Consider the following 26,447-nt stretch of genomic DNA (forward strand, 5'->3'; position numbering starts at 1 on the left):
ACACTTAAGCCTATAATTTCCCTGTCAGCGTTCCCCATGAACTCACTATATATGCAATAACAATTACAGTATTCAAGATTCTTCGCACTTTCTACAGAGTGACGCTATAACAATCAATTTCTACAACTTTCCTACTCTTCGATAAAAATTCAACACAAGTTTACAATAAAGTTGTTATTTACATTCCTCCAGACTCAAACATACTCGTGAATAATTTAGAACAAAGAGACACCAAAGAAAACTATAAACGTCAAAGAATAAACAATATTATATACCACGTGGATTGACGAGGCAAAAAATAATAATCAGAGATTAGTTTTGCAATAAATCACGAGGGAATCGTCTCGATATGCAAAATTTCACAGAGATGAAAAATGCACGCGTTCCAGCAGTGCATATGGAGAGCTCATGAATTTAGCAACGCTCGTGAGTAAATCATGGCGGTTCCTCTGTGAAGCACGGAGCTCGTAATTATTATTATTATTATTGGATCTGCGGGGACCCACGCACCTCCTCGGCTGGTCGTGATATAGCGAGGCCTGCTCGAGTTTTGTCACGACGCGCGAGGCGCAGCGCAGGCCGCATCGTCGAGCCATCAGCCAGGGAGTGCGTGTGTCGTGATCGAAGCTAAATCGATCGATAGCTCGTTGAGGTTTCTCGGAAATGCGAGGAGACTTCTCGCTGATTCTCACGAGTGCCGCCGCCGGCTGCGTTAAAAGGTAAATTCGTTCGGCCGTGTCGAGGTTGCGAGCGGTTTTCGACGCCCACCGACGACCTTCCCGATCCGAGAGGGCAAAAAATCCAAAGGACACCACGCAACTTACGCAATTCATCAAAGAGGCGTATACTAGTTTTATGCGTTTCTTCGGTGTATGTGTGTGTGTATATAGGCTGCAGTTTTTCCTTTAATCGAACCAAAGCGATGAATTATTTTAAATCAAAATTGACCATAACCCGAATCGAGTGGAGTTTTGTCAATGTTCAAGCGAGACGTCGATGCGTTAGTCTCGAGTAATGTTGATTCGAATGCTCTTTAAATCCACGAATAAACTATTTTGGAATGGAATACATTTCAATAATAAATCGATTTCCATTGTTTTTCGAAAACATGGACAAGGAATAATGGGTAATATTGTAAGCTTGTATAAGGACTGTGTGGAATGGTAAATGTAATAAGGAATAGAATATTAAACACCGGAATATCGTTGAAAATATTATTTTTGCAAATTTGAACAATATTCTTGGGTTTGAACATTTTTCGTTGTGTGGAATCTTTTGTTCCGTTCTATTTAAATTCAATTTTGAAATATTTTTTATTTATTGAGAAATGTAGAAATTCGTGTTGCATCGATGGATTATTTTAAATATTCTACAAACTTTATTTTGACCTATAGTCTTGTTTTGGGATTTGGAGAAAGTTGGAGAAGAGTTAATATTTGTTTTCGACTCGTTGCCTGCGAAGGAAATTTGGTGGTTTCGTAGATGGTGTTTGGGATTGGACGAGGATTATCGCTTTGGGAAAGATCTTGACCAAAGTATATATATGTGTGTGTTGTGCATGGTGGTGGGCGAGCGAGGACCCACGCGTACGATATCACACACACATATAAAAATACACGTGGTACACCAATACGTATTATCTATCCAAGATGACAGCCGAAAGGTCTTCCTCGCCCACTCAGTGACTCACGAGGCTCGCGCATAATGCACAACGCTAACGTGGATTTTTTTCTCGCTCCCACGCAACGAAATCGTAAAAAATAATCAGAAATTATTCTCTTTTTTCGATAAACACACAGCCTTTAATTTTTAATTCGACGAAATTTAAAAAAGGTTGCAAGACTCTGAGCTTCCTGTGACGTCACTGGTTAACCCAGTGACGCGTGAAAGGCAAGTCGGAGAGATCGAGCATGGAGAGATGGAGGATAATAATTTTGATCAGTGTTACGTTGTCCAGCCATCTTTTGTGCGACTAGTTTGCTCCGAGACGGAGGAAGTGACGTCACGCCATTGTAGTTATACATCTCGAAAGACTAGACACGGTTGACAGACCAAGCGTCCACTCCTGTAAAATTCTCTCCTAGTTGCATTTGCCTTTATGTACCTTCTTCCTCTCGAAGCTGTCATTACTCCTTTTCTATAGATCATTACTCGTTAACTCCTTTCACTTTAAAATCAAAAATTGCCAATATTCCAAAATCTCTCTTATCTTCGTGTACTAATTGATCTAATTTTTAAATTATTTTTACTTTAAAGTAAAAAATTGCAATTTAACGTTTAAGCAATATATTCTTAGAGAAATTTCTCACGTGTGTAAACATAAATGGCATTTTAAATTGCATAGGCTGCTTGCCGAGCCTTGCCATCGACAATTAAAAGAAAATGGAGCACAATGCCTTATAGGCTTGAATTGTACGACTCTGGTGCATGCTCGTTAGTTCGATTGGATCTTCATTTTAGATATGGACAACTATTAATCCTTCCAATCCATCAAACGAATACTCACCTGCAACATCTCCAAACGCGACGATGCCTGCGGTGCTGCCATGTTTCTCTTTTTCGAGTGCTAGGTCGTCTCTTGGATCGAACTGCAAGAAAGAAGCAAAAAAATTAAGAATAATTACTATTCACTCCTAAACCTGCGTTTCTCAGCTCCAAATCTCTAACCCCGTTCCCTTGTGATAGACTTATTCCCTTAATGACGTCATTATCCAAACCAAACAGAGTGCTTACTTCCAAATGGGCTCACTTTGGACTCCAGAACTGGCTCTGGCGTTCGAGTCTATATGCACTTTGGACACAGTCCACTGCACAGAGACACGCAAATCTTAGCAAAGTGAGAAACAATTTCCCTCGAGTCGAAGAATTCTAATATATCACGATTATTGCTAGGCGACACCTGATCCAGTGTAATTATTCGTCATATTGCCAGACAGCGGTGACAAATTTATTAACCATCATAAATCATGTCCTTCTCCCCTGCATTTCTATAATATTATGCAAGTGGAGTAAAGCAACTATTTATTTCTCCTCCTTGTACAATTTTTTTTCCATTAAACCCAAAATGAACAACTTTTTAGAATTACAACGATGGGAAAGTTTGTTTGATCTTTGAACACACACACATATAAGAATATTAGCACACTGACTCTTGTCAAAGTCCTACGAGATTATTTCCTTGCCCCATCTCGAACATTTTTTACTCGCACCCAAGTTGCGGTATAAATGCTTCAACAAAGTACATAATAGCTTCAATATGCTTCGCCCACGCTACCTCTTACCCACGCCACAAAAAGAAGATCTTATTCAAAATTTCATCCAAAAACTTTTCTGTTCCACGTTCACTTTGCTCAACTTAATATATTTTCAGGATGAATAATTGCTGTGACAGGTGAGACAGTAAAAGCGTTATTACTGAATAATACAGTTATACTTAAAATGGGTAACAGTCATGGTGGAGGCTCTCAAGATTAATAGATTTTTGGCCCATGTCGAATGGATTGGAATAAAAGTTTATCTACTTTTCCAGAAAAATTGGCATCTTCTTTCGGGGAAAATAAACTTGATGAAATCTGCCTTTGCTAAAAATTTATGAAGCGGTGTTAAAAGTTGAAGAAAATTTAGGGGTTCTCCATAGAGTTGGACAGTGGGAGTTTGAAGTTTCTCACAGAGGATTATATCGTTCGGTGTGATGCGAGATGGTTTTAAGAGGATCCTAACGTGAGTCACGTTCCTGACGCAATCGCAACGTTCTTTTATGGTTAAGAATCGAGTTGTTCGTTTGATCGTTTGTTCCTTCTCTATTTTCACTGGGCACTGACGAGATGTCTCTAGTCAAAGTCTATTCTATGTTTCATTAATTATATTTCGTGTAAATAATTAGATACAGATTTAACAAATTTTTCCTAATATAGCAACTTTGCCATAAATTTTATTATCGAGGCTTCGTTTATCCTAATAATTTTAGCATAACGTTAAAAATTTATAACTAAACTCTACCTTATATTGCATAAATTCAATTCTGCCTAAATAAATAGATGTTAATTTGCCAAACACTTCCAAATATAGCAGTTTAACCATCAATTCTATGATTCGAGTCTCGTTTATGCTAATCATACTAATACAGCATATAAATTGGAAAAACATCATAATTAAAACAAGAATCTTAAAAAAATAATGTGATTATACTCCACAAAATTTTGTTTATAAAGAGTTATAAATTTTATGCGATGAAACGAGGTTCCTCGTTCGACTTCTCTTCATAAAAATGAACGGAGCAAGAATTTCGACCCAATTATGGGTTTTCTTTCGTGACTAATTCGGCTACGGGAGATAAAATTGGAGCACGAATTTTCGGACGAATTTTAATCAAGCTTAGTGGCACGCTGATGCCTTCCAAACGAACTAGAACGTCTGATGACTCAAGTACTACTACTCCTGGACATCTCATTGCAAGGATTATTTATAGTTTAACTAAAAATGTACTTGGAAATTACCGTATGGCTATCAAGGGTTCATTTCTATAATTAAGCAAGAGTCCATTTTGAATGAATTCCATTATACGTTCTCGCTTGTGTGCATATTTCGACGTTACGTAGGCGTTGGTAAACGCAGCTCAATTAAGCACACGTTCTCACATGACACGCACGTGCGACTCTATCAATGTCAGAAGAAAGCTACATTCCCCTCGTTCCGTTGTAAAAAGCAAAAAATAGCTTGCCAAAACCAAAGGGAGCGTGGTGAACACAGCAGTCTTTTTACCATTCAAAATAAATCGTACAATAAACTTTCGAAAGAAAGATACGAAAATATTTTATTACAAGCACCACTTTTATTTTTCATATTCATTAATGGAAATGATTATTGGAGCATAATGAACTTTGTGGCATTTTCAATTATAAATTTATGGTGCGAGAGACTTTGAGTTCATTAATTTTTTATTTCTGGTATACATATACCATGATTTTAGTTGCTCGTACAGTTTTAACGTAGCGGAGATTGTTTCAAAGGAAAATGTTCCTTAGTTTGATTAATCAATAATTAAATTACTTAATTTTTGAGAAGACAATTTTTTTACTGACTTTTAGAGACCAGACGTGTAACAGATGTAGGTTTCTATCTCTCGCACACACATTCTTGTTTCCTTCAACAGCTTCTATTTTTCTCTTAGGAATTAATAGTAGCCACAAGTATAATTAGACACGAAGTAATTAATAGCTTATGTTTATTACTGTATTCAGCAAAGGGGTATCATCAAATAACACCGATCAATTTTAAGTAGTTTCCATTTAAATACATAAAACACTACACTCATGAGCAGTACTTCCGTTGCTCGAACGTAAAAATCATGAAAAAAGAAGCTAATAAAAATTAATGACGATATGATTACAGTGGAATTTATTCAGAACAACAGCATATCGCGATAAAATGATTAATGCCACAAATTGCACAAAGTATGAAACAATTATTTCAGGTAACCGAGCATACGCATAGAAACTTACCAGCGTTGTAGGGAAAAAATTAGCGAAAATTCGCTCTTCGATAATGATTATTTTTAATGAAATTCATGCAACGAAAAATCAGAAATAATTATATCGCACGACTTAACAGAGGAGAATTAAAAAAATGCAAGTAATAAGAAATTAATTGGAGTATGAATTTTTGCATAATTTGGATTATATGGAAGAAATCCGAGATTAATATTCAACGTGCAAAATTAGCTGGAGTAAAAAGGAGGCACTTACATTTGGAAGGAGAACTTTGGTAAAAATTGATCGCAGGTAATCGTGCCTCGTCCTTACAAGGAGAGGGTCACTGTAGCACTGACAGTTCCGGCGTCCCTCTCTCCTTAGCTGTTAGTGTGCTCCCTCTCCCATAAACTCGCTTGTGCCCCTCGTACTGCGATTCGCTAAAACGAGAGTGCGAAGCGTGCATTAATTAGTACGAGCAACGTAAAAAAATTGTCCATGTGTGTCATCGATGACAAGATTAGGAGCCTATGATTGAATATCAAACATGTTTTCTGCCAAATTCGACAGATCTTTTTGAATATTAAATTTTAAAAGCAATGCAAAAATATTGTCAATGTGTGTCATTGATAAAAATTTAATAGACTCTACAATCGATTTGAATTCTAATGATTTATTGATTCTTATATGTTACAAACGTAAAAGTACTGTCCTTATGTCTCGTAGATAAAAAGATTAGCAGACTTTAAACGACTATTAAATACTTGCTCGAAATTCGAAGGATTTGGTTAATTTAACCAATTGAGAAATTCTCGTCCATGTGTGTCATCGATAAGACAATTAGTACTCTATAATTGATTATCAAATACGTGCCTAGTCCAAATTCGAAGGATATTTTGTTAAAGAAATTAAATAAAACAATCTGGTCCATGTGTGTCTTCGATAAGAAAATTAGCTGACTATACAATTGACTATCGAACACTGGTTTCCTCCGAATTCGAACGATTTGGTTAAAGAACCCAATTAAATTGGCTTTTCTACACGATTTGAACCTCGAATATTGCTCGAGTTACCTTCCAGCTGTATCTTGAAATTCAAGGAACGTTCGAAATACTGCGTCCAATCCTCTTTCAATGTTCCTTGCCACTGGGATCCAATATCGGCCACGTTATTAGCTTCCTAATCGTGACAGTCGCGTATTTGCCATTTGCGATTATCCCTCCTGTCGAGTATGCATGCGGCTCGAAGCACAAATTTCTCGTTTCCCTCTTAAAAGTTGATTATAAAAATTCTGTTCATGCTTGTTTCCATTTAAAAGAGATGCTTTCTCAAAGATTATCTGCTGCAAAAAATCAATAGTTCCTTGGATTACTAAACAATTATTTCTATATTATTTATAGCGTAAGTTGTAGTTTGTTTAAACAATTTTATTATAAATAATTAAATATGTTTTGGACTGCATCAATTTTTATAAACAAAATTTCCTCTATTATATTGACAATAAAATTAAGTGCATGTAACTATTTTACAAGATTAAATGCATACGAGAGACTTGATGAATTTGGGTGATTTTTGGATTGCACGCATATTATTTCATGAAAAAATTCACGTCCCTACCTATATAACAATCAGAGTGCGCCCTGGTAACTTTCACTCACTAACGCGTAACGGTACTTTATTCCAAGCAAACTCATCCTGCGAATCATAAATCGTATTATACAATTTTGGGTTTGAAACTTTGTTAAAGAAGTTCCAATTACATCTGAGGCGGTGCGAGTAATTAAGTCTAATTAACGCTAGGTTAGCAGTTAAAGTGAATCTACGTTTATCAGAAATACGACGGTTCCCGGAAGACGGAGAGCGGTATGATAGAAAGATTTGACGATAAAAAAAGAAAATTAGAGTGGCACAAGTGTGGAAAATATTGAAGAAAACGAGAAGGTATTCTATGAAATTTCTCATACGAATAAACTACTTTCGATTAATTAATTCTTTGCTCCGTTATAATTTATACAGAATTGCACACGTTTATCTGCACAGCGAAGTATAAGTCTTTCAATATCTTTGTAAATTTGTAATTGTCAATGTTTCGCGCACATAGAAAATGTATAAAAATTGCTAACTTTTTTTTCAACGTTAATTTATGTCAACTCCCCTTTTAACGAATTGTAAATCATGCCAGCAATTTTCCAAGGTTTTGCTGCAGCTGTCAGTTGCAGTCGTTTTCCCGGGTTTAAACTCTGGTTACACGCAAATTTCAATAGCGTACCGTCACCACCGGATGCATCCACAAATTTTCCCTCCACCCCCTCCATTTTTTTGTAAAATTTTCAATCTTATATTAAATCGAGTAGTGCTTTTTTAGTTTACCACAATAATCTACATTATTGCACAAGTGGGATTGGAAATAATATGCAAAATGAATGGGCAAGCTGTGGAAAACGTTTGTAAAATTTTATTTTATACACACAAACACACACATAGTTGGATAGCTATATGTATTAATAACAATGATTTCACATAAAAAGGTAGAGCCTCCACTTTTTGCAATAAAACGCAATAAAAATCTGTCAATATTTTGAATTTCGATGAATTTATTCATGTAGCTCGGTGGTAATTTGAAGCGACAAACAAATGAGTCATTTACATGATGATATTGTATAGTCGATTAAAATCGTCAAGCTCGGCTGGTTCCTTATTTGTTTTAGCGCGTATACAATTATCAGTGACGTTAATTAACAAAACTCTCCTTTTCTCGCCCTTTAATCTTTTCGTTGAAAGTTATTTTATTTACAATAATGGATATTTCTATCTTAATTTGTTATTCGACAAACATTTCGCAAACGTGTTACTACATTTTCCAACAGATTTCACCTATTATGTATAATAATAGTGACGTTGTGGAATATTAAGGCTCTACACCCGTTTATTTATCAAATAGAAACGAGACGCTGTCGTTGTAACCAGCTATCAGTGGCTAGTGAATTATTTGTAAGCTATGGTATACTGTAGTTAGAGAGCTAAAACAACGTTGTTTGTTATCGCAGACAACTTATGCTTTTCAGCAATATCTTTATTGATGAGATCTTGCTGAGATATTTCGAAACAAATAATTTTACAAACAGATTATGTTTCATTGAGTTTTTTATTAACGCAGAACTCTTAACCAATTTCTATGTTTAGGTTAAGTAACAGCAATAAGGGATTCGTAGGTTTAAAAAGTCACTTAAAAAGCACTAACAGAGTAAATGTATCAATAGAATAATGATAATTGCTAACCTGATATATTTTCAGAGTTTTAGTAGTAAATAGTAGCTTGATATATTATATCATGTATTATTTAAAAGAATTGTCGAGATTCTTAAAAAAATCACCTTTTTTCTATGAAATTCGTTGGTGTTTGTGATGGAAAAGATTTGACAATACTTTTTCTGATTGAAATTGGTAAGACTCGCTGATAAAATAAATAGTCAAATTGAAGCTGTTCGAAGCTTTGGAGCGCGAGGATGGTTTATCATGATTTGTTGTTTACCGATTTTTCTACGACTAGCTTCACATTGATTTTGTTCCAGTACGACGTAGGAGGCATTGTGCACGTACACAGGGATGTGCGAATAGGTCTCTAACACCTCTCTAACGCCTGTAAAACGGTCCGCAATGCAGTCTATATTTAAAGCAAATGAATAGCTATCGGTGCTCGGTGAGATACTAATATAGCTTGTATATTGTTCTACTTTTTCTCGTCACAAATATTGCAAGTTTACATTCTATTAATTTGCCCATATAGTGTACATCAAACTACTCTTTCTCATTCTCCAATTGTGATTTACAATTTTTTTTCAATATCAACTCGACAGAAATAACAAAATTGTTTGAATAATTAATATGTCACGATACATGAAAAAAAACAATTAGTCGAGTTCATTTTCAGTATGAAAATAATATTGATAAATCAACAATCCAATGTATTTGGTAAATAGAGTAATAATAAAAATTTATGTAAGAGTATGACAACAATTTATCTAAAAAATTCTATTAAATTACATAAATTGTTATGTGTATTTGAAGAAGACTAATCGGGAAGATTTATAACGAAATAAAATACGAACGATTTGTCGGTAGTATAGAAATACCATTCCATTATCTAAAGTTCATTACAAGTGAGTCAGATGGCGGTAGTTGTTAAGGCCTGACTAAACGGTGCTTTAATCTACTCAGTCTGGTTAAAACAAGGTACGATTACTGATAATTTTACAATTCACGATAATACACTTATTGATTTTCAACTTTGCATCTACATCTTTAATACCTGCAACACGTCATATGAATATTTTAAACATTTCATACTTAAGAATGATACAATTTTCAATGTTAACAAACACAATACAATAATACTTATAAAATGATTAGACTTTATTATAAAGCGCAATACTTATATAAAAATCACAAAGTTAGCAGCACGAAAAAATTAAATTTAAAAGTTGGAATAAGCTTGAGTAAAGAAGGGAAAGGAACCGAGAGTGCAGGGGCTGGTGGAAATGCAGCGAATCAAGCTCTTAGCAGGAAAGAGTAGAGGTGCTTAATTCTCAGTGATGCAAACTTTGCTCCGGACTTCCGGCGACGCGTATGGTCGCGAGGGGAGTAAACAGTGTCTATCGAGTCGATTCGATCTAGGAAGCTTCGAGCCGGGTAGATAGGCAGGCAAACAGGCAGGCAGAAAAGACAGGTGAGCAAGTAGGGAAAGCCAGACTGTGTGTGTGTGTGTGTGTGTGAAAACTGGGACTCGAGCAGAGTTGGATGGTAGACAAATAAGACGAAAATCGTTGGATGTCGACTAGGCCAAATGTCCTGCAACGAACTGCTGGAAAATTGAAAGCGGATCGACCAACTCAAACAATAATGAACGACCCTCTTTCTTCCCCTTCCACGATCCGATAATATCAGACCAATGCCCAGCTTGAAAATGTTCATTTCGCGAGAAAACCCCTACTAGCTTTCCATCTTACAGAAATTCTATTCCGCTGTAATTGAAATAAGGAACCCAACTCGATTGAACAACAATCCAGGGAGTCAATAAACTTGTTATTTTCTCTGCTTAACACTAGTTCTCACAGTGACCTCTCCTCAGACTCTCAGAGTTAATTGAAAAGCTTTGACGAGACACGAATTAAATTTTCATGCCTGCTTTCTTTATTTCCAACAATAATACCCTCATTCTTCCTCGGGCTTATATATAAAATAGCGAAACAGCGTACTAGCATATACAGGGTGTTCTATTTTAAATGCTCTAGGTGTTTATATAAAAAATTATGCTATATACAAAAAATTGTTTCGGACAAACAACATTAGACTTCATATCTTTACCAACAGAAATAGAATATTAACGTCACAATAATATATTTCTATATTTTCTATACGTTTCGAGATAATCCTCTGGGACGTGTAAATTGGACACCTTTAATATGTCTTTAACAGCTGAGAGGTTATTTCAAAGTCAATTATCTTGCAAACGCCTAAATTAAATTGTATATAACTATAGTGATTTGAAAAGCTCTTGACATAAGCTACCAGAATATGCAATAAAAAATAGTTGTTTCTATTTAAAAAAATGAAAATGACCTTCTCATGACCTTCAAAACTCCAACCAAGGTTAAACCAAAGACACCATCAAATAGATTTTTAAAAATAATGTTTAGAAGTGTATTACATATTTTTTTGTAAAACACATAGTTTTTGAGATATTCGGTCTTTATCTTTAATTTATTTAAGTTTTCTTATCACACTCATAGGTGTCGTTTGACTTTATCCTATCTCGCTGCTAAGTTTGCAATCCTAAGGTATAAATCCAGCGCGTTTTTGGCAATCGCCGCTGGTTTTGAATCCAGCAAAGCATAGCTATACTGGTCGTAATGCCGGTTGAACGAGTGATTATAAATTTATTGGAAGTTTCATTCTAACGTTATAATATTATACAGGGTGTCCTGTTTGAAAAGTATTGCCATATTAATAAGAATATCTTTTAAGAGAAAATACTTATGAAAAATTGTTTCAAATAAAAGTTTTATGGTTTGGTGGGGGATTTAAAATGGCACTATTAATTTGACCTTGAGTGGTCATTTGAAGGTTACGTGAAGATGAATTTAACATTTAAGCGTCAATTCTTACTTTTTAGCCCATATTTTTACAACTCATACTGAAAGTATTACATTATTATATAATAATTTATTATTTTATTTAACTGTTGATACGAGTTATTTTGTATTTGAAATTTTGCTTACTAGTATAGATTTGGCTAAGGTAATTTGCGCGTGATCGCTCTGACTCACCTATAATTTTAAATCGAAATATCTCATAAAGGACAGCACATAAAATGTTAAATTAATATAAAATTTTGGAAAGCGTTTGAAATAAGCTATAAGAGTATGTATAAATATATAGTGTACTCCATTAAAAAATTCAAGATTCAAAGGATTTTTATGAAACTTAGTACTCTCGTGTTTTTTGGGCTGCTGATTATGGATCCGAAGTGAAAATTAAGAAATTTTAAATGGCGGATCCAATCTGGCGGTTTTAATATTTATATTCTATCATAGATAGGTATCATAATCAGTATGTATTTGTTTTTTTGTCTGTTTTGACGAATACAAAATTTTAATTGAAAAATTAAAATAAGGTTTACAACGTGGTGTCGAATCTCTCACATGTAAACTTTCATTGTAAAATACTCATTTATCTGATCTCATATTTTTTTTATAGAGAGCGTTAATTTTTATTCATCATTGGACTGGTTAAATGACAATGCAAAGTTGAATCGAGGGATCCAACTTATTACCTGCTCGAAGTTAAACAATTTTTTCTGTTATATTTTTCTATGTATAATATACTTTTCTAAAAAATCACTTAGATCTTTTAACGTGGAATAATTGGTATAAAAAAATATTTTTCTTATTAAGTGTGTTACTGTTTTAAATAGTTAATTTATCAAAATATCTACAAAATGTATACTAAATTAATTTACTATCAAAGAAATGTAATGAATTAGAATTTTAGTAAAATATTTATTTCCTTATGTGTATGGGTTTAGGTATTAAAAATAAAAAAAAACAATGTATTAGCATAAATTCATATATATTCTAAATTTGAGAATAAAACATATTTACAATAAACAAATTTACAATATTTTATTAACAATAATAATTATTTGTATTATATACTCTCGAATATTTAAAACAATATCACTTATGTACATTTATAACTATAATAATTTTCTATTTACATTCGTATCGATGCAAATTCAGGAGATAGCGATTATCTCAAAGAGCATGGACGCAACTCGTAACACCACTGAATCAAAATGCATCGAATCTGGATTCTAACAAAGCTGCTAAGTGTTTGAGAATCAAGTTTCCATGAATATCACAACGTGTGTTGTGACAAAGTCCAGCAGCCACCACAAATCTCGCATCGACGTATCGACGAGCTTCTTCTTCGTGAATTGTTCAGCACCTCATAAGCCCAGCGGTGGAACTGGAATAGCAGCATTCACGATGGCAGCTGAAAATAAAAAATAATTAAAATATTTGAAAAGTTTCTTACATGGTTTAAACAATGTGAAAGATGAAGCATGATGAAATACTTACAGTGAGTCGAAAAGGAAGAGGTGAAAAAGGTGATTTGGATCTAATCACCCTTTACCGCTGATTTGATCGCAGCTCGTTGTTAGATACTTCTATAAAGCTGATTATACTGCTAACAGGTAGATCTAGACTAGTATGATAGTCGCGTGGTCCAGGTATACATATACATATGTACAATGCTGAGGTTGATTTTGCTGGTACAGCTCATCTAACCCCATTCGCGGATCCTTCTTTATGGCTGCAGCTGCCACCCCTTTCTTCGTTAGGTTGAAGATAAATAACTGCACAAATTATGTGCGTTGATCTTATTGCAGCCCCCCCCCCCCAAGTGTATGTACAGCCGCTTTTAAAACTACTGAAACAGAAAAGAGAAAACAACTGTATTAAAATATGATACATTAGCTATTAATAATAAAAAGGAAGGAATATATTAGATAATTCCTTATATTATATACAAGTATACATATTTATATGAAATCTAGTTTCTGTTTTGAAAAAGCTTTTTTTTTTTTTAAATTTTACTCACTTTGACCTCCACCCTCTTTCCTCCGACTCCTCGTCTCCTCGCTCCTTCCTTCAGCTCCTCACTTTCCCCGAGCGAACATGAGCAATAGTTCCGCACCCATTCTCATAGCACGGTCGGAATATATTTGGGAGTCGGATAGGGCGGCGATTTCTACCTCCATACACAGAAAATCATTTTTTCCGTGGCTCTCCTCCTGGCTTCCTTCTCCGGTGTGGAAAACCAGCTTTCTCCTTGGCTTGTATCTGTTTGCCAAGCGCACAGCTTTTTCCTTCCAGAAGCGTGGTGTTCCACAGTAGAGCGGCGATGTTGTTAAATTTTCGCCGCTCTTTTTGGAGGCCTCTTCTCTCCTTTCCTTCGCTTCGGCTTCCGTCATCGGCGTGGAGCAGTACATCTCGACGTCACTGGACATGTCCACGATACGGCCCTTCTCCAGGTCGACGATAACTTCCATATCCGAGTCTCCGAAGTGTCCACTCGAATCGTCCACGAAATGTCCACTCTGGATTTCGTCAATAATTAGTACGCTGCTTCCTTCGGACGACGAGAAGGTAACATCATCCTCGGAATTGGTTGAAAAGCTCGAGCACTCCACGTGCATGGAGGAATTCTCCCAATTCCCCGGTGCGTATCTGCAGAAGTTCGTGGCCATCATCTTCAACTCGTACTGATTTCGTTACTGGCAAGTGGCAGGTTCAATGTCAATCAGCGGACTGACGACTACCAGTCCGCGCCGCGTATTTATACCTGTTGGTCGTTTATGACCCCTTCTCCCCTTTTACCCTTAGTTGCGGCTAGTCGCCGCAACGTTGGCGCGAATAGGCTAATTCTTATACCCGCATTAACCGTTATTCCCTATTTTACCCTAGTTTACATAGGGTATGAATAGCATAGCGGAAAAGTAAAATTAGTTTTCTGGCAACTCTGGAATGGTTTTTCCAATCACGCTCGCTTCTATGGATTATGGCTGGACAGCAGCAAAATTCACAGATTGAAGTATGATAATTCATAGAGTTTTAATCAATATTTATAAGTATTTGAAAGAATAAAATGCTTTTTATTAAAATAATACATTCAGTGTATATTATTTTAACACTGAAGCTATTATTTGTCGGTCAAATGATCCTTTTCAAATGTAAGCACAGGTTTATCAAAATATTATTTTTTCTATGTATTTTTGATTATACCCCTTCAAAATACTTTACGTCCCTTACAGCACACTTGACTAAAAATCTTTTCTAGACATCTTTTAGTCATCCAATTGACTTTTAAAGATTTATTTAAGTATTTAACGCTGTACGGGGTAAGTTACTTGATACTAAAGCTACTATTTGTCGATCAAATACCCTTTTTTAAATGTAAACACGCGTGTATAAAATATCCTCGGTATGTTTAGTGTTAAAAATGCTATGTAAAATAATATACGACTATTTTATTTTCAAAAAGCTGGGAGATACGGTTTTTCCATTCATTAAATTCTTTCATTCGATAAATCTTTAAGATTAACATCCAGAGATTCAGAAATTGTGGCAAGAAGCTTGACGCTTATGAAGTAAATTTTTCGCCGCGCAAATTTTCAAGGTGGCGGACGTAATCCCATACCATCAACAGATGTTTTTTCATTACAATTATCTCATTAAAATGATTAAAAGCATGGCTATTTTGATTGACAAATGTATTTATCGAACAATTTCCCAATATTTAAATAACTATATCGATATTCACTAAGTAATAGACTCAGATAATTTTTGCTGCCTACTATATACGACGATCATCACCTGCTCTACATTGTGGTAACTCTATATTCATTTTTATCCAACCACATACTATTCCACGAGTTTCGGCGGAAAATAGCAATACTCAGTTTGAGGTATAAAAATGCATAGAATTATAGTAAATACGTATACGTGTTTGAACTATTATTAAGTCTGGGCAATTACTTCATCGGGAATAGAACTTTCCACTAAGGACGTACTAAAAGTTTCGAGGCTCTATTATGATTCTTTTTCGTCAATCCGTCGCCTTATTTCAATATAGCCACCTGCAGACTTCACGGCAGCAAAGGCCAATTCTTATTCTTAATGTCTTTTGTATTGCTTATTAGGAAGTGAACGGTGTTTATTGGGGGCGGCAGGTTAGTCTATTGACGCTTTTGTTCGCGCGTACCTGCTGTAATACAATACCCCTGACTCTAAGGGGTATAGGCGGGGAAAACCGCGACAAACGCAGCATAGAACCTGAGTGCTCGCTGACTTTTACTGGCGATTTATTAGTACAGGGCGAATGAAATAACTGTTTATATTGCATACACACGTAAATGCAGTGTAGTCATAACCGTTTCGCTGCGAATGTAACGGATCTATGACGCGCCTGTCTTTCGAGGGGTGCGCACGGCACGGATTCTTGGCGCTATAACCACAGAAAAGGTATATACCTGCATGTACACATATAAAGAAATTCTAAAATTATATAGATTAGATTTAGAAATATTGAAAATCCGACCCGCCGCTCGGTTACACCTATACATTTTTGTTCGCAGCGAAAGGGTTAAAGAAGAATATATATACATAATGAGTGTTTTAATTAATTGAATATTTTTATGGAGCATATTTTGCATATCAAGAAGCGAAAAGCGCAAGTTAAAGCAAATTTAGCGCATAACCCAATTCGGTTAATTTATTGATTAGATCAAGGAGCCTATGAGGCTTTGCGTGGAGGGTCATAGGCTGTCAATGGACTTTTTAGGTTCAGTGCACCGTAAAGCACGAGCTTTGAAAGATGCTACTACAGAGAAAAACGGCCTTTCGCATACTACACAAGAGCAACTATCGATTCACCTATCCAGCATAAGTGTGACCAGCTACATTCCTGTTTCAACTCGTTTCCGCTCGAATACTTCCAAATTCCTTAAATTTGTTCATACCTTCGCTAACAACAAATATAATCCACACATGGATAAATCCGACGTGACACACAATATTTCTAAAAAAAATTTAATTTCTCATCAGACTCAATGAATTGATTGAAATTCCATAGAAATAAGTATTTTTAGCGTGTCGCACCGGTGGTAGATATTCGGGGGGAAGTGGGACATTAAATCCGTCGAGCGAAAGCATCCCACAGTTGTAAAGGTAATAAATTTTTTCTGAATTTTTTTTTAATATTCATGTCGAGTGCTTAAAAATTATACGACGAGTGGTTTGTCACGCGCAATGTGATGGAAAATGGTTATAAGGAGAGGGGGAAGGAAAGGATGAATCATTGGAAAAATCGGCGAAAATGAAGAATGGAGTGGAAGAGAAAGGAAAAATTTCCAGCGGTTCTATTTTCAATGTATGCGCGTTACAGTCTTGCACTATGGTTATACGGAGTGAATAGCTATATAGCTATCATATATATATATATAGTATACAAGTAGTAGCTAAAGTAGTTGCTTTGCCCGAGGTTGGCTTAGATAGTGGCAACTGTGTAGAGTCTACGGAAGGGGGGGGGGGGAGGGGGAGGAAACGTGCCAGGAAATGCAGTCTCTGTCAGCGAAAATGCACGCAAATGTACAGAGGCAGAAAAATAAATATATCCCCTCGCGCGTGTTTGTTGAACTTACGAAATTCGATATCCAGTTGGATCGAAGCGTACTCGATGAAAATGGTAGAAAGCAAATACGCCAAGTGTCCCCTTGCTTTGTTTTTCTTCGTACTATCCAGGCGAATAAAATGTTTTTTGACGTATGTGCGCGTGTATGCTGATTGAACCGTGTGTCTGGATCGTACTTCGCTCGGCGTAACTGATATCCGCGAGAGAAAATTGATTCGTAATCAGCAACTTCCCCTCGGTCTTCCTTTTATTTATTTTTTTATAAAGAATGCAGAGATCTTTCGTCTCGCACAGAGAGTAATAATTTCACGAGTGTACTTCTGGCGTGATAAGTTATGAAACTTCCGACGTTTGGCTCTTTTATTTAATTCATCCTGCCCAACCACTGGCTGCGGGGTATATGCCACGTGGACAAGGACGTAACCTTGGCAGGATTTTACGTTGTCTCTCTTCCTCCATTTTCCTACTTAGCCACGATTTTGGTTGTTAAGATAATTTTCCTCTTCGCCTTCGATGTTCGTTTAAAATTTTAGTCGGAAATTGATAAATAAGATTTGTCACAAGGTTATTTTATAAAGTTGGTCCATTTGGGCAAGGACGAAGCTGGATATTTTCTTCGTTCAGTTATTGTGAATGAAGCTAGGTTTTATGGAATTGGGTTCTGTTGTAATTATTATTGTGTTACTGTATTATATATATATATATATATAGTGCACGATTATGGAGGTTTGTTGGGGTGGAATAATAAATTGTCAGAAAATGCTCGGAAAATGGTCGGGGATGGGGATGAAGCTGAGGACGAGAAAGGGTTGACTAAACAGGCTTCCAGCTCGCGGGAGACACTATAAACTTCCATCGATTCGATTCTTCCGGTTCTTCGAGCGCGCGGCACACTCGGACGTGAGCGGTGTGGGTTGAAATTAATCGAGGATTTTTCGCTTTCGCCCTAAAATAAAAACTGGGTCGTGTAGACTCGACTGACTCCCAAAACGAAGCTGGATCAAATTTTTAAGAACTTTGTGGGTTGAATGCAGCAAGCTATTGTCACTTAAATTTGTAATTTACTCGCTCTTTATGAATATTAATAATGTTTTTATTCTATAGTAATCCAGATACGATTTTAGGTTAAAACTGAATATTTTATAGGTTTTATATTTATTTTGCTGCAGGGGATATTTTAATTCTGCCTGCTCTCTCAAAGTACTTTTTAAAGATCGACTTGTGGAGATTTTAATAAAGTTTTCTTTTCAGACTAAATAGCTTAGGCGTCATATACTAGATGTGGGAGTTGAGAAGTGAAGAAAGTTCGAGAGTTTTAGTAGAAATTTTCTGTTCCCTTTATTCAAAATTACGACACAGTGGATTTTAAATTGTAAATTGAAACTTGAATTGTTTAAAAATTTTTTATTCTAATTATGCGAATTTCTAGAATAGTTATAGGTTTAAGAAACAAGGAAATTTTGTGGGAATATCATTTCTGTTAATTGATGCATAAAATAAAAATGAGAATTGTTTAAAAGACTAGCAAAAGAAGAATTACAATTGGAGAATGGAAAATATTGCAAGGACTGTATCGTTTTCCATGAAATAATAAAATATGTAATTCACTATCGATTTCCTTCGCCAAAAAAGGTTAAAGGTAGAATGAGCGTCAAATACATATAAATATTTCAAGCTAGGGTCGAGCGTACGCTTCCTACAAATTAAGCGTTTCAATAGATAAAATTGAACGATTTTTTTACATTAATGTAATTTCAAGGAAAGTGAAAAGCTAAAAATGTGGGAAGTTTATTAATAAGAATAGATTTAACAATAATTAATCTACCACAGAGAAATTTGTTTAAAAATTAACTTTACTTTAATTAAAAATATATAAGTATATACTATGAAAAAAATATTTATATTATTTGTAATTTTATAAATTTGAATAAAAGTTTGATGCTGATCTAAATTTATGCCAAAATTTATTTTTATTTATATCTACCTCTGGTTCCATCAAGTATAAACTGCAGAGACAATATATCAGTTGATACTTTTATACTCTGATTAATACGTTATACAGAACTCACCGAGTTCCAAGGTTTCTAATACGACACTGTTAAATTCTCGTTTCATGATTTAATCGATATTCAATTTGATTTTGAATCCATCAAAACTCGAAACAATAGCGTTTGCTGCAATTTACACATAAACTACTGAGTTAGTCCAAACGAGTGACGAGCTCGATCAGTACAATACAAAAGCATATTCAAATGATTCGTTGAGATTAATCATGCACAATTTCGGAAATTAGCTATTCTCTTAATTAAGCTTTACGAAGTGGTAATTTTAACGTAAAATCATTTCTACATTATTATGAAAGAGATGTCTGATATATCAATTGCTATACTACTATTATAGAACGAGACTGCTCATATTTATTTTCCACCACTTCACATGAGTTCGCTCGATTTATTTTATTGTGCAAACTCGGTGTATATTCTATGTAGCGTAAAAACAGAGTGCAATTTACATCGATATAACGTGACGTGTCTCGTATCTTTCGGTTCTTAAGTTTCCCATTTGCCGATCTACTTGAGGCAGGAAACGAGACCGATACAGAGAGACGCTTCATTTCTCAGTTCAACAGACCGCAGAATGGATCAGATATTCCCTGCTTCGCAAACTTCTTTCCCTTTTAATTTAAAAAAAAAAGCTTAATCAGTATATAATCGAGACACTAGCTCAGTTTTTCCAGCATAATTAAGTTAATGAGTTTTTTCGTGTGGCAATAAACGTTGAAGGAAAACAAGAAAGAGTCGATCAAATCGCAAGGGGCAGTATACTGATAAGCAATTTTTCTACTAAATAATTTCTCTCGTTTAAATCTCTGCGACTGATTCAAATTGTCTTAGATACGCTTTCGTAAGTTTTCCATTTGCTGTTGACTTCTCGCAGCCAGTGAATCCAGTAAAATTAGGAAACGAAAGGAGTTGCCTCATTTTGCAGTTCGACAGACCGTAGAATTTCTTTTCTGCTGCATTTCTCAAATGTTGCATTATATTCGCACGATTCACGACTTCTTTGTATAGCATAGTACGCTCCATCAATAAAGACTCTCGTATGTAGGAAAATCATAAATTTTTCCTGCAGGTCACTCTCTTTTTACTTTATCGAATTTCGACGATAACTTTCTTCACTTTAGAAAATAAAGTGGTGCTTTACCATGCTGGTAAAATTTCGAGATAAAGAAAAATTTATACAGGGTGTCTACGATATATGTATTAGTAGAGAATAATTTCTAACTCTATTTTAAAGACTTACGCAAGACTATAATTTTTGAGTGTTAAAATAACTCCTTGACAGCATAAAAAATATAATAAATTTAAGGATTCTCAGATAAGAGGAGGTTGTCAAGAAAATTTCATAAATCAGTGAAGAGATTAATTATTTTGATGACGGATAGGGGAAGGAAAACAGCAAAACTGTGTTATCGAGTCTTATGCAATGAGTCAATTATTTTTGCATCGAGGTAAATCTTAGGTTCTTGGAGAACTCAGTTGCAGAAGGTGGGAGAGTGAAAAATAGGAGAAACAAAGATAAAAAGGAATAAACAAATAAACAATTGGAGCATAAATTCCAGCTATCGACTTTACTGAAGTATTATTCCAAGTCATCCCCCCCCCCCTCTCCCATTTCACGCGACAGAGGGAAAATGAGAAATTGAAAAGAAGGGTCAATGATATTCGCTCCTGTCGCCTGCTTTAGACAGAAAGGAACTATTTCCTAGCCTTCCCCCACCTAACCACCCCAATCTGCCCCTCTGATCTATTACAATTCTTCTTTGCCCTCCCCTCCCTTTTATTATGCATTACTCCTGCACAGATCACCATTCTGTGCATCAATTTATTTCTCGTTATACTATATATATAGAAAAATATGCCACATTTCACAAAAGTTTTGCCTGATTATTTATAAAAGATCAAACCTCAAATATAAAATGAACGAAGGAATTTAGTCGTAACAATTAAAATCAATAATTTTATAGAAATATTGCATTTTTGTTGACGAGCTCGTTAGTATCGTGCCATAATCCTGTTAACCCTTGCACTTGGGAAAATTGTTTGCGCCTCGATAAATGGTGACCGTGAGTCACCTCTCGAGTGCAGAGGGTTAAGTTAATTAAGTTGGAGTAACCAATGCAATTTGACTAATTGCTCGTCGGATAATACAGGGTAGTGTGTAAAAAGAAACAAAATACCTGCTGTTATTTTTGATTAAATTGGCAGCTCTGAAAAAATATCGCCACAGATCAATTTCCATATGGAATGATTAAAAGTTTATTACCGCTTCATACTGTAAAATCTTCTTATCTCCTCGTCTTTTATTTTTTCATCAAAAGAGAAACTGCTGTTTTTTTTTCTTCGTTTAACTTTTCTTCAACGTGCAATTTTTCATCAAGCCTGACGCCTCTTGCTTTCTGTATTCTTGCTCGCATGCATTAACCCTTTCTCATGGCACGTGCATTGTCATCTCTCTGTTTTAAATGCTCGTGAATGCTGGCAGACGCTGCCAACGCCTCGTATTTCTATATCGCTGGGAAACGAGAATAACTGCTGAATGCTCTCTTTTTAACATAGCGAGGAGCACGCGAATTTTCGTAATTATAATGGAGAAGCAATTTGTATTTTAATTAGCCCTATTAAGTGGGATGTGGTTGATAATTTGGTCCAGCAGGAGGCATAACTGCTGGTAATTATAAGCAATGGAAGTCTCGTGTTTACTTGTATGCACTGGCAAAAATGATAAGGGCATTAACGTTAACATCAACTTCCTATAGAGTGCCACTCGTTGCAATAAATTTCCCTGGCGACCTGCCTACCTTCAAAGTACATTAAAACCTTTGCCACCTGGTATGGCAACGTTTAACTCACTCGTGAATTGTGTGCTTAAAACCATCTAAAATTGTAATTATACCCCCAATACTTGAATCAGTCCATAGCTGCGATAAATCTTTCTTGCGGTTAAATACAAAAATATCTCAAAGATTTCTAAATCGCATAGAATTTCGACTGATACTCGATGAAAAACTCGCGTTCCTCGCATCTGCCACAGATAAATTTGCTTCGAGCAAGAACCGGGTCACCGAAAAATTGCCACTGCCTTGCTAAACAACGCCAACTTTTCTTCCCTTTGTACCCAAAGTTTCTGCGATTATAAAGTTTTCTTCGTCCCACCATTGGAAGGGCCGGACGAGTGTTGGTGTATAAAAATCCTTTATGCAGTTTCTTTTTCAATTTAAACCTTCCTTTCAATTTTTCTAACTTGTGCCAAAAGTGATGCGAGTATTGTGCAAATTTAGGCTATAAATCGGTATTCCTGTGTGTATATACGTTTATGAATCGATCTGATAATTACATTGCAGCATATTTTACACACACACGTACCACACACAGTTGGCTTTTCGTTGGAGCAATTTGTGCCGGTCGATAAATCCGGGCAAGGTGTCTCGGAGGTTGTAGCTAAAATGTGGCTTCGGTTTAGTGGATTACGCAAGTGGCTCGTAGCTCGTGAACGCGCGGTTCTCGTAGCTGCAGACCATCCTTGGGAATTGCTGGACCGAGGGTAGTAGCGAAGGACACTGGAGAGTGACCAGCAAGTCGACAGCACCGAACTGGAACCGAACTACCACGCTCAAACTCTTATATTTTTGTGTCCATGCACACTCAACTTGATCAGAAATCTACCAAGGATAGAAATAAATTTTTACTAAAAATCCTTCGATATCCTTGAGTTATTCTACTTAACTGTGATATATGTATGTGGAACTCCGCATTAATATTGGAGTGAATATTGAAAAACTTTCATCCCTCGATCATTCCTAATTTAAGCATAATATATAATTACGAATCTTGGACAGGACGCGGAATTACTGTGCTTAAACTTTTATCTCTATGGTCATGAATATTCAAATTGATGAGAAATCGACTAAGGGTAGAAATAAAATTTCTCAAAAAATCAGCTGCTTTATTATTAATATAACACTATTTCTCGCTAGGAGTAAAAAACTAGCCTAATATTTCACAATTTACTTGTATACTTTTTTTAGCACAGATTTCATAAATTTTTTCTGCTATTTTTATCCTTCAAGATTTCTACCTCAGTGTGGGATTACTGAGACTGCAAAATTAATATCGGAGTATACATACAAAAATTTAGCTTTCGTTCCTCGATCATCCCACGATTTAATCAGAGGATATAAGTAAGATTCACCGCTGAATTTTCCACTGATTTATGCGAGTAAATAAAAAAAATGTTCAAATATTTGAATAAAGATATATCCTCACTTCCGTTATTTTCGCAATTGGTGGTTCTGCGATCCTTGCGAATCCATATATGCGTTAAAAGAATTCTTCTCCGCTATCGGTTTCTTGCAGTGGCAAGAAAGCTTCGTGATCCAAACCGGAAGTCGATCTGGCCGCAGCTCGTAAATCCTCCGGATGAAATGCTGCTCTCCTGGTCTTAATCGACAACGCTGGGGCTTGGCTACTATACTGATCGATGTACCGGAAATCGATTAAACTACCTCGATCCATCAACCAGCTTCTGTTCTCTTGTCTACCTTCTTATTTTAACTTAATTATTTTCTTTACCAGTCACTTGATTCTCAACCACTCTAGTATTCTCGTCCAACTTACAATCCTCTCTAAGTATCAACATTGCGACTTCCTCCAATCTCGTAGAAAAATTTTAGAATTTTAAAAATCAACAGAAGAATTTTTTGTCCACACTCGAGGATATCCAGGAAAGGGCTTGGGAATACGCGAACAGGATTTCTGGTTTGGACGTCAAAAGGGATCATTTGCTTAAATGGCGACGTGTGTGCATTGCAGAATGACCCAAATTTTTATCCAGTCATTAAATTTTCAATCACTGATATTTTAATCCAACTTCAAATCTTGAATATGAATTTTTTGACTCCACACTTGAGTAGTAAAATTGAAAATTGAAAAAATCAAGAAAGAATTTTTCGTCTACGATCAATGATAACAAGGAAAGGGCTTTGGATTGTTAGCACGATTTCAGGTTTGGACGTCAAAAGGGATCAATTGCTTGAATAACGACACGTATATGCATTAGAGCATGATTCAAATAGCGTTTCGACTAATGTGTCTCACAATGTTACGCAGTCGACCACCCACCCAGCTTCCGACTAATTGCAGCGTGTACTTTGTCAAAGTATTGTTTTCATAGCAAGTTAACTCTCGCAAACAGCAAAGCGAGCGATTATCGATACGAGTCTCTTTGCTCATTATCGATTTGCAAAAATCTCTCCAGAGCAAGTGTTATTTTTATCGAATATTATTAAAACATAACATTATTCAATTGAAATAAATAAAATGATATATATATATATATATATATATATATATAAGAAATACTCAATGCAATATTTAATATAATAATCACTTTACAATTATAGTAAAATAATTTTAGAGAATTTATCTCCTATAAGAACTATATATATATATATATATATATATATAGGCTGAGAGATTTTCTGCTGAAGCGCTGTGGCTTCGAATGAGAGTGGGTCCTGTGTATGAGGGTCTTTGTGATGTCTCATGCTGGCAATAGCCTGTCAAAAGCGGCCGATCACCTATGTCCATAGAGTGCATTAAACTGCGAGTGATATAAGGGTGCTTTGCTTAACGTGCTTCTCGCGTGGACCGAAAATCAAATGAGAACTTACTTTATTAATATCATGCAGTATACCACAAAACTCTCTTTTATTACAACCTATCCTCCGCATTATCTTGGAGCAAACAGTCCTTGCGTTTTCGCATTTAACGAGCGAGCGTGGATATAAAAGAACTTATTAATCTTGCTGAGACGATCTTGATCGTGATACTATATATATGTATACGTGGGGTTTATTTCTGCAGAATGCTGATAAGTGAGTTTTCGTTCTGGTCGAGCATGATGCGATTCTACTTATTTAATGAAAGCTTTCGAGAAAGAGAATAATTTTCTTTTTTACGAGTGTGATAAATTGAGTAATTTTGTTAATTATTTATTTAATGTTTATTATAGTGTAACAAGAGGAATACGAAATTGCAATAAATAATTGCGATGGTCACTGGCAACTAATTTTACGATCGATATGCTTTGCTCTATGCTTCGTAGCTTCTGGGTGATCCCTTCTCGTACATAAATCCGCTATTCCTCAGCGTCGCTGATAGAAAGCGCTCATGGAAAACCATTCTAGTCAGCTTAACTACTAACACTGTCCCCGAGCCTTATCATCTTCACGGATCGTAGCGTTACTCATCGCAGTAAGAACTTTCTCTTTATTGCACATACTTCTCGTTTATAAGTATTTTCAAGCCTATTCCGAGAGTCATTGTCACTTTTATTAAAATTATAATAAAGTTTTTCAATTGCACCGAAAGGAATAAAACCACTGGATTAGAAAATAAAGATTACAAATTTAAATTTATCCTGCATATAAGGTATATCGCTTAAAATACCCAAAGCACGAGAGTTAGAAAACGTTTATCTTGGTAATTAATAAAAATATGAAAATTTTGCACGAGACTTTTCTGAAAGTGTACAGTGAAAAACTTGGAAATTATTGTTATAATTAACGAAGATATTTGTTTTTTTCTTTAAAACATTTTAATTTATAAATCTTCAATATTAGATTTATTTTTATTAAATTAAGAAATACACAGCTATCAAATTTTCACGTATATATATATATAACTGCGTTTATGGAGGATTTGCGTGGATAGACACTCGCGCTCGATAATCTCGTAGACAATATTAATAGCTGCATGGATATAGATGCTCGTTGCAGGTTGGTTGTAGCAGGGTAGAAAATCACGTTGAATGCTTTGGTATCGCTCTAAGAAGAATTTAGTTCGGAGGAAGTAGTATCCTCGCAGCAAGGACGAAATATGTTGTAATGAAGAAAGCAAGGAAGGACCCCAGGCAACTTATCCCTTACAACGAATTCCCAGCACAACACACATATTTCCATTTACAATAAACCTACTCACACATACCGTACACTCTGTCGCCGGAGCAAGTTCTCCTTGAGCATTCTTCGATCGCTGTCCAACAATTTTTCAGCGTCACTCTTCCTCACCACTAACATTTCTCTCGTACGACCAATAACAACTGTTTCTTCTCACGAACATAAATGTCTTTATCCAACTTTTCCACATGCGACATTATCGTTTA

At 35.6% G+C, this 26,447-nt stretch overlaps 1 protein-coding gene and 1 long non-coding RNA gene across 2 annotated transcripts; both read right to left on the reverse strand.

Annotated features, from left to right (window-relative positions):
* Window positions 1-1,206: 1,206 nt before the first annotated feature.
* LOC136777479 (uncharacterized) lies at window positions 1,207-7,868 on the reverse strand. Its single transcript, XR_010823249.1, has 6 exons — window positions 7,738-7,868; window positions 7,086-7,163; window positions 6,542-6,810; window positions 5,745-5,908; window positions 2,507-2,588; window positions 1,207-2,137 (listed from the first exon to the last, which is right to left on the reverse strand). It is a non-coding gene; the product is annotated as an uncharacterized lncRNA (long non-coding RNA).
* Window positions 7,869-13,689: 5,821 nt separating this feature from the next.
* LOC136777645 (uncharacterized) lies at window positions 13,690-26,402 on the reverse strand. Its single transcript, XM_066734082.1, has 2 exons — window positions 26,270-26,402; window positions 13,690-14,260 (listed from the first exon to the last, which is right to left on the reverse strand). The coding sequence occupies exons 1-2, from the start codon at window positions 26,359-26,361 to the stop codon at window positions 13,690-13,692; spliced, it is 663 nt and encodes a 220-aa protein (XP_066590179.1). The 5' UTR covers window positions 26,362-26,402.
* Window positions 26,403-26,447: the final 45 nt, after the last annotated feature.

Source organism: Prorops nasuta, unplaced genomic scaffold (assembly GCF_024137725.1).
Source record: "Prorops nasuta isolate Cenicafe-Biocafe unplaced genomic scaffold, Cenicafe_Pnas_1.2 PNAS00011, whole genome shotgun sequence".
Taxonomy (NCBI): Eukaryota; Metazoa; Arthropoda; class Insecta; order Hymenoptera; family Bethylidae; genus Prorops; species Prorops nasuta.

Excerpts from the sequence above, each read along its gene's own strand:
- LOC136777645 (XM_066734082.1), bottom strand. The coding sequence starts at position 26,361 with ATGTTAGTGGTGAGGAAGAGTGACGCTGAAAAATTGTTGGACAGCGAT. Across the intron at positions 14,261-26,269 it reads CTCCGGCGACAGAGTGTACG|ATACGCACCGGGGAATTGGG; the intron begins GTATGTGTGAGT and ends GAACTTCTGCAG.